This window comes from Zophobas morio, unplaced genomic scaffold, assembly GCF_036711695.1.
Source record: "Zophobas morio isolate AGI-343-1 ecotype UQ-CSIRO unplaced genomic scaffold, CSIRO_AGI_Zmor_V1 ptg000029l, whole genome shotgun sequence".
In the NCBI taxonomy this organism is placed as follows: domain Eukaryota; kingdom Metazoa; phylum Arthropoda; class Insecta; order Coleoptera; family Tenebrionidae; genus Zophobas; species Zophobas morio.
The window spans coordinates 8,301,814-8,310,762 of NW_026972134.1; the positions used below are offsets into that span (position 1 = coordinate 8,301,814).

The following is an 8,949-nucleotide window of genomic DNA, read 5'->3' on the forward strand; positions in this document are numbered from 1 at the left end:
AGAACCGAATGCTTTGAAATCTTGCAGATGGTTTACAGTTATGATAAGCATGATAAATTTTTAATCAAAATATATTTACTTATCCCCTCCAAAAAATTGATGACGTCAGCTCAAAATTTTGCCAAATAAATCCTATCTAAAATGTACAAAATATGATGAGTCTGTACTTGTGATTTATCATTCCGTTCATATTTTTTGGATTTGCATATACAGGGTGACTCAAAAAAATTAATGAATGGCTGAATTTATTTTATTGATTTAATCAGAAATTACAGAACCGAATGCTTTGAAATCTTGGAGATGTTTTAAAGTTATCATAAGCATGGTAAATTTTTTATCAAAATGTATTTGCTCATCCCCCCTACAAAATTGACGATGTCACCTCAAAATTTTGTTGAATAAATCCTATCTTAAATGTGCAAAGTATGATGAGTCAGTACTTGTGATTTATCACTGCGTTAATATTTTTTAGATTTGCTTATACGGGGTGCCTTAAAAAATTAATGACCGAGTTAATTTATTTTATTAATTAAATCAAGAATTACAAAACTGAATACTTTTAAATCTTGTAGACGGTTTAAAGTTATTGTAAGCATGGTAACTTTTTAATCAAAATGTATTTGTTTATCAACCCCAAAAAATTGATTACGTCTCTCCTTTTGAAAGTGTGCAAAATATGATCAGACTATACATGTAATTTATCCTTGCATTCATATTTTTTAGATTTGCTTTTACAGGGTGGGTCAAAAAAATTAATGAATCAGTCAATTTATTTTTGATCAAATAAAGAACGAGCCGTGACTTTCAGACTGAAAGCAATTTCATTAAAATGTCCCGTCACAGAACTCTAATGAGAAGAAACTATGATTGACATAGAGACACGGTTCTGAGAGCGAGGGAAGTACTGTCTAAACTCTTTAGACCAATTTTTTTGAAAATACACTAAGTTTTCGGACGGTTGCCAAACTTGCGCATTTACGAGGACATCTCTTAACAGTAAGGAAGTTTGGCACACAGGAGAACTTCGTCTTTTTCAACTGCTGCAAATTCATCTAATTTTTTTTCGAAGTGGCCAACATAATTATAAAAAGAACTTTAACAAATGTGTTATAAATTAATATTTTTACTAAAAAAACTGTATTAATAACGAGGGTGCCAAATTTCCTGAATAGTAAGAAACATTTTCAACAACACATTTAAAATGTGAACAGTTTACATAGAAAAAAGGACAGAAAATGTGTTTGTGTAGTTCTCAACAAAATTTCTATATTAACATAAATTTAAAGATGTTTTTTCAACCAATTTTTGCAAATAATTTTCACACTTTTATTTGTCACTCCACCAATTGAGAAAACTTAACGAACACTGTATAGTTTCACTGCCTCACAGAGAAGGTTGAAGACATCTCAAAAAATTTTATTTCTAGTTCACAGTTTTTGATAAAATCACCATTTACTCCAGCAGCTGACCAATACTCCTCTGGCGAATAGTCGACAGAATTTAAAGGACAAGGAATTTTTTAAAATCAAAAACTAGTGAAAAATTGAAACGTCTTCACTGCCCATTTTTCACTCAAGAGTTCTAAAGTCTTCACACAATTTCAGTTGTTGAGAGTATTCATAGTCTCAGTGGTTGATTGGCACTCCTCTGGTGAATTTTCTGATGAAGTTGATGGATACAAAATTTTCTCCACTAATTAGAAAGTTTAATTTTAAACAAGTGAACATCAATACAGTTGTTCAACAATATCGTGTCTGAAAAACTTGTACTGGAGTGGATACCAAACAATATCATTTTTGATATTGTTTCAGTCTTTACTCTCAACTCCGAAAACTCACTTAAATTTGATTATTGTAAATAAGTATTTATACGTGATTATGGCTCGATCGAGTAATATTATGGCAAAAATAATAGTTTGACTAACCACAACTTTTAAAACATGCAAATGCAATGCCTGCCATGTGAATGTGCGAAAGTTCCTTTTAATGAGTAACATGTTTCCCATGGAGGCAGCACATTGCAGATTATCGACAAGCAAGCCAGGTTCTCATATGAAATAAGAAAACGTGTGCAACGATGTCAAATTTCACGTTTATTTATGCCAAAATTCCGCTTTGATGAAAGTGGCAATTTGGCACAGGTGCGAAAGTAACCACGAAGTTACCGAATTGCCTACAATATGCATGTTTTCGATGCCAAATTGCCGCCTAGATATATATATATACATCTTACTATATTTAGGACGTCCCTCATAAAGTGCAGACATATGGCAACCGGAAGAAATATAAGAAATATATAAATTATGACTTATGTATATACCCCTTGGTATCCTGTTTGAAAATGTGGTGGTCTTAAGTCTTAAGAAAAAAAGTCTTCCGTTTTCACGTTACCATACTTGTAAACTCCTTTCACGGTACTATATCTATGGCGTCCCAAGAGTGTATAAATTTTACAAACTGTAGAGGGATGTGAACTCCAACAGTGTTGCCAAATGTATCGGACGTACCAGCATGGCGTTAAGTTAGTATCATAACTATCATATCAAATTCCGAATTTGAAATTCGAGCAGTAACACCCTGCATAGCCTTGGAATTCGGGAGTTGGCTGTTTTTTAGAAGTGCTAACTAAAAATCGCACTTCTTTTTTAATTTTGAACAGGAGCAAATAAACAAAGCTATTTTTTTAAAAGTATGCACTTTTACGAATTTTCTCTGAATTTTACTAAGGAAGTATCGTAATCGAGTTCATTGGGCGAATTGCCTTTTCATATTTTCACGACGTGTTGTAATCTCTAGAGTACGAAAAAAGTGGTCTCTCGTTTGCATCTGCCTGTCTGTCGTCTGTATCCATTTATATAAGACACGTAATCTCCGAAACTACCGGACCGATTTTTGTCAAATTTTATGTGTATATTAGGAAATTAGGAATATCATGTAGATGGTTAAATGCTAATTAAAATTTGGCTAATCATCCCAACCACCAGGTAACAAAATGTATTGTTTTCGTCTATTTTTACTCATAGCTTAAAGTTACAGACACCTGGATTTTCATTATGTGAACAGCAGGAGAATGATGTCATGAGTAAGTAGGTAGGTATAATTTGATATTTTAAAAGAATGTGAATTTTAAATGCTAATTAAAATTTGGCTAATCATCCCAACCACCAGGTAACAAAATGTATTGTTTTCGTCTATTTTTACTCATAGCTTAAAATTACAGACACCTGGATTTTCATTATGTGAACAGCAGGAGAATGATGTCATGAGTAAGTAGGTGGGTATAATTTGATATTTTAAAATAATGTGAATTCTCCATTCAACATAAAAATAATTTTTACTAATGCAATGCAAATCTTTATTAACAACTGTTAAAGTAGTTGGTATATAAAAGAATAGTTGAATCATTATTACTGCAATTTATGTCAAAGAAAATAAGAAGTAACGAATAAATATAGGTAACACAAAAATATTTAGATTACGTTAGTTTTACTTTAGTTTATTAGTATATTTGTTTTGAATGAAGACTTTAATCTTCAACCAATTCTTGTTCTGGAAAAGGTCACCATGTGTTGCAATCAACTTTTCACATTCTAATCTCTTCGGCGGTTGTTTCTTTTTGATGTGATCCTTGAAGTACGTCGTTACTACTGACTTTTGTTTCTCAGTCCATGGTACTAAAATTCTCTTCTTCGAACTGTCTGATTTCGTAGTTTGGCTGCAGCTCGGCTTATCATGATCTGCTTCGACTCGCTGTTGTTCACTTTGCTCGCAGACCTCTCCAATTCTGTTTAAGTCATAAATTCTATCCTCAATTTCTGCCTCTTCAATCATTATTTCTATACCATTGTCATTGGTATTATTAGTATCATCTAATAAGTTTTCTTCTAAATCGATGTTAATTTCGTCTAGTTTCTTTCCTTTATGTTCACCGGCAGCCCCTTTCTCCATCAACAATAATAACTTAGAAATTTTTGCAGTCTGATACAGATCATCTGGCAATCGATACGAAGATCTGTGGATTCCTAATGTATGTCCCATAAACGAAGCCAGTTGTTCCATGTCGTTCTCAGACATGTTGAATAATTGTGTCAATGTTGCTAAATGTTTCCGTAACTTAGTGCAAGTGATGGCATCTGGATTCTTTGCACCACATGCTTCCGCATATTTTTTTAAAATTTTGTATCCTATTATCGGTTGGTCAGTATTTATATTTGGAAAAAGGTAAGTGTTCTGTTTTTTGAGTATATCATTTCTATATTCCAAAGCAATTTTCATATGCTCTTGTACGTCCGTGCTGAAAAGCACCGGAACGCCTCTTCCCCTTTTGCCTCTAATAACTATTCGTTTAAAATTTTTCATCAGTGCTTTCTCGGTTTCTGATACTACTTCGGAAAACTCTTCATATGTTTTCGATTTATTGTTATTGTCACAAGTATACGCATGTAACAAAAAGCGCTGTAATTCTCCAGGCCTCCTTCTGTTTAGCAATATCACTCTGCAAAAGATGGTTTCAACCAGTTGATTGTACGCCTGGCGATTTTTTTTATCTCTCTTTAATAAAGAAATAGCAGAATTTGCTTTTTCGATAAGGTACTCTTTAAGCAGTTTTAAATCACTTGCCAGTGGGACTATGGTTATTTTGTTCCATTTTTTTGTGTTAAGATCGTTGCAAGCAGCACTAGAGATGTCGAACTTCCAATGCCCCTCAATTAACTGAATCGTAGTTCTTAGGTCTGCTTCTGCCTGTGCCGTGCTCATAATAGCGTATATGTCGCTTTTCTTTAAAGCAAATTTTAATGCTATTTCACAACATTGTTTAAGGGTGGTTCCCATATTAATCGCAAATGTTGGACTTAAATAGATTTCTTTTTCTGGGTCATATTTTGCTATTATTTTGGTAGCAGTAACTAAGTGTTCATAGTTCCTGGGATTTAATGCTTGAAACAAATTTTGTACAGAACAGTCTATTTTCTGTATTTCCATAAGAATTTTTGCAAGTTCACGCATCTTCCTTGACGCCACATTAATAAGATGTTTTTCTCGGTGAATTTTAATATACCGCGCCCCAAAGGCGCATATCAAGGTGTCTTTTTTGGCAGTTAAAGATACCTTGTCTCGTCGCATTCGGGGGAACACTCTTGTTCTTAAATCGGGATCGATTTTCAATTGTCGTGTAATTAAGTGATGTGCATCGTAAGATCTACTTCCGGAACCCGCATTTGGATTTTGAGAGCAGATTTTTCTGTGGCGCCACAAATTTTTTGCAGAATAAAATCCCAAACAATGGATACACGGTAAATACGAAGTTGAAGTATGTTTTCTAACAGGTTTTCCACTCTCATGATCTGTTAAATAATTACCTTTTTTTCTTAACAAAGAAAGTAACTCCTTTCGTTCTTTGCTTTTTGCGGGCAATGCCAAAATCTTTTGAACTTCTAATTCGCCTTTATGGTTTCGGAACACATGCCTGGCAAAATTCATTACGCTACTCTCGCAAAAATAACAGCCATTAACATTTCGCTTTCTCTTGGACTCGCCTTCAGACATACTGCAACTTAGTACCGTGTTATCCAAATTTTCAGTATATTCGTGTCGAGATACACCAGGAGAACAAGTTTCAGTAATTTTTCTAGCAACAGTGGTAGTAACTTGTTGCAATGGTATTTCCATAGATGCATCAGAGTCGCATGATTCATCAGTCGTGCTTTCAGTTCTTTTGAGATGCTAAAACAGAAAATACATGCAATTTTACCGAATCATATTTAACCATTATTTTTACTTCATCGTTTGGTTTATAATCAGCATCAGCATCAGAATCATCTACAATTGATTCTTCGTCGGAGGAGAGCGGTTTCTGTAAAGAAAAAGAATATAAAAAACATACAAATTAAAGTAAATATTTAATGCATATTCATAAAATAACACCAGTCATTTGTTCTTTACTGATTAACGAAGACTCATAAGCAAAGAAACAACATAAATAGCTTATAGTTATATATTTACCTGTTCAGAATCTTCTTCCAACAATGGTATTTTATTAGGCGTTAGTAGAACAACGGGCTGAAAATTTTTGTTACAAAACCATCGATCGTTCTTCTTTTCGGAATTTGAAGTGCAGACTTTGTACTAAAACAGAATACTAATGACTTTATCATTATATTTTTGACGGTCAAAAATTTACATAGTCCTCTGAATATGATGGTGGTAAATTCTGCGACATCTCAATTTATTGATTGGTTATCTATAAAAAATATATATAATAAATACATATTTCATATACTTAGAGCCGTTTTACACGGCACAGAATTTTGATAGTAAAGTGCGCAAGAAAGTGTGCAGACCGTTCAGAACATGTTCATTGTTTATTAGAATATGACCGTTTGGTTATGTTTTGAGCGTTTACTCACTTTCTTGCGCACTTTACTACAGAAAAAATGTGACGTGTAAAACAGCTCTTATACATATATTTTTTAAAGTAAATTGTTTTACTGACACCTGTATCTCGCTAATTTCAAAAACTTTTTTAATAATCTATATAAGACTGCAAGGAATTTTCTAAAAAGTTGTGGTGTTATTATGTAATGGAATTGAAGCTTTACTAATGTCCTTAACTTTATTTTCGTTCTGTTGTAGGTACATTTTGGATAGATGCTGCTAGAAATTGGACGTCTTTTTTTTAATATTACGAGGTACATTGCGTTTGTACGCACCTGGAAACTGCTGTTACAGGTTATTCAATACTTTGCTTTTAGGTCCAACAAAACAGGAAACTGGTCAAAAACTGCCTATTTAAAGAGCAGACAAATCATAATATCAAGCTTTTTTGTGAAATGCCTTTTTTTAAAAGCTTGCACAATTTCATTAAAGTGATTCAAACCGTTTTGTTTTCAATTAATAAAATGTCGTTTCCTAGATACACCCATGTACATCCAAAACAAAACCTCCTGAAAAAAATGGTCAAAAGTTATTTCGACAGAACTTCCCTCCCCTGAAGTGACTACAATAAAACATATTCAGCTCCTAAAAAAATTACAAAATTTAATTTTGCAAACTTTATTTTTTTTTGTGAAAACCTCCATAAATTAACATCAAAATATGTACGTAATGTTAAAGTAAATGCAAAGAAACTTATTTCAATTGAATTTTTCCTTTACAAGAATTTTATGATAATGTCAACGACAGTTTTTCAAAGTCACGTATTCGATTTACATAAGTTCAGTGTAATACTAATAATAATAGTATTGTATACTGTTTCGGGAAAATGAAGTGAGGTGTTCCTGATTCAATCAATAAAATAAATTGAGTTTTTTATTACCTTTTTTGGTCATTCTATATGAGCAATTATAGAAAATCTGAATGCAATGATAAATCACAAGTACAGACTCACCAATTCATCATAATTTGTACATTTTAAATAGTATATATATTCGGCAAAATTTTAAGAAGACGTCATCAGTTTTTTTGGGGGGGATAAAATATATACATATTTCGAAGCATTCGGTTTTACAGTTCCTGATTTAATCATTAAAATAAACTAATTCATTTATTAATTTTTTTAGTCGCCCTGCATAAGCAATTCTAAAAAATATGAACGCAATGATAGATTATAATTATAGACTCATCATATTTTGCACATTATCGTTAGGATTTATTGGGAAAAATTTTGAGATGACGTCAAAAATAAACAATATTTTGATTAAAAATTTACCATACTTAGGATAACTTTAAAATGTCTGCAAGATTTAAAAGCATTGCAGATTTGAATTTAAATTGCAAAATGTTATTATACAATTTTGTTTTTTTTTCCAAAAATCTGGATATCTTGTGTAAAAACTCAACAAGGATTCATAAATTACACGTGAGGATATTATCTTATACAATTTAAAACCCATTTACTACGTACAATATTGAGGTGACGTCATCACATTGTTGATGGGGATGAATAGACAAAGTTTGTTTAGGGTTTTAACATCTATATGATATTCATAATACACATAAAACTTGACAACTCTCGGTCCAGTAGTTTCGGAGATTATCTGTTTAACAAACATTGAGATAGACAATGGAAACGGGAAACCTATGTTTTTGTACTTTAGGGTCATGATATATCAAGAAAATATGAAAGCAGCCAGTCGCATAATGGACTCCATTACAATACTTCCTTAGCTTACGCTAGGGAACGAAAAAAATTGTATCAAGATTTTTTCATCATTTGATGAATCGGTAAAATTTACCCGAGATATATTATATTAGAGAACACGCGATAATAAAGAAATAAATAATTGTAATAATGCAAAAGTGGTCTAGTATTACTTGCAGGCGATCAGACGGTGTTCTTACACAATTTGCGAAATTAACCTAATACATAGTTTAAAAAATTATCTAGAACTATCTATAAACATTATTGTACTGTCAAATACATGTGTAAAGAGTAACAACTTGGTATAATTATTACGTACTTAATATTTACTTACCCGTTTTAAAATCACCAGTCACAACACAGCCAACACAGACAGCCGCGAAGCTCCAAACTCATTCTTCCAGTGTTGCCGCAGAAGCGGACTTTGCAGTTGCGGTAAAATGAAAATAACATATATGGCACGATATACGACGATTGCAGCGCCACGGCACGTTCGCGGAGGTACCGCAAACAATAATATACGGAATTTTCAAAATGACAACATATGACGCCCAGCTGGAACTTTGGGAAATGACAAGAGATGTCGTTAGTAACCTAATGCACGCAATTGCGATGTGAAGTCCGTATATGGGGTTCACACCGCACCCGGATGTCACATATACTGTACGTAGCCTGTTGACGGACGTCATATGTATAGCAGTTTATATATATATATACAGGGTGCTGCATCCAAGTCTGGATATAGGGAATTAACATGGGAATTGGTTTTTATTTTATAATATCTCCCCAGATCACTTTAAAGCTATTATT

The 8,949-nt window shown here is 32.8% G+C and overlaps 1 protein-coding gene across 1 annotated transcript; it reads right to left on the reverse strand.

Moving 5' to 3' along the window:
• Nucleotides 1-3,485: 3,485 nt before the first annotated feature.
• Nucleotides 3,486-6,219, reverse strand: LOC135137359 (uncharacterized). Its single transcript, XM_064066982.1, has 4 exons — nucleotides 6,181-6,219; nucleotides 6,003-6,125; nucleotides 5,779-5,853; nucleotides 3,486-5,723 (listed from the first exon to the last, which is right to left on the reverse strand). Exons 1-4 carry the CDS (start codon nucleotides 6,217-6,219, stop codon nucleotides 3,486-3,488), a joined length of 2,475 nt encoding a protein of 824 aa, XP_063923052.1.
• Nucleotides 6,220-8,949: the final 2,730 nt, after the last annotated feature.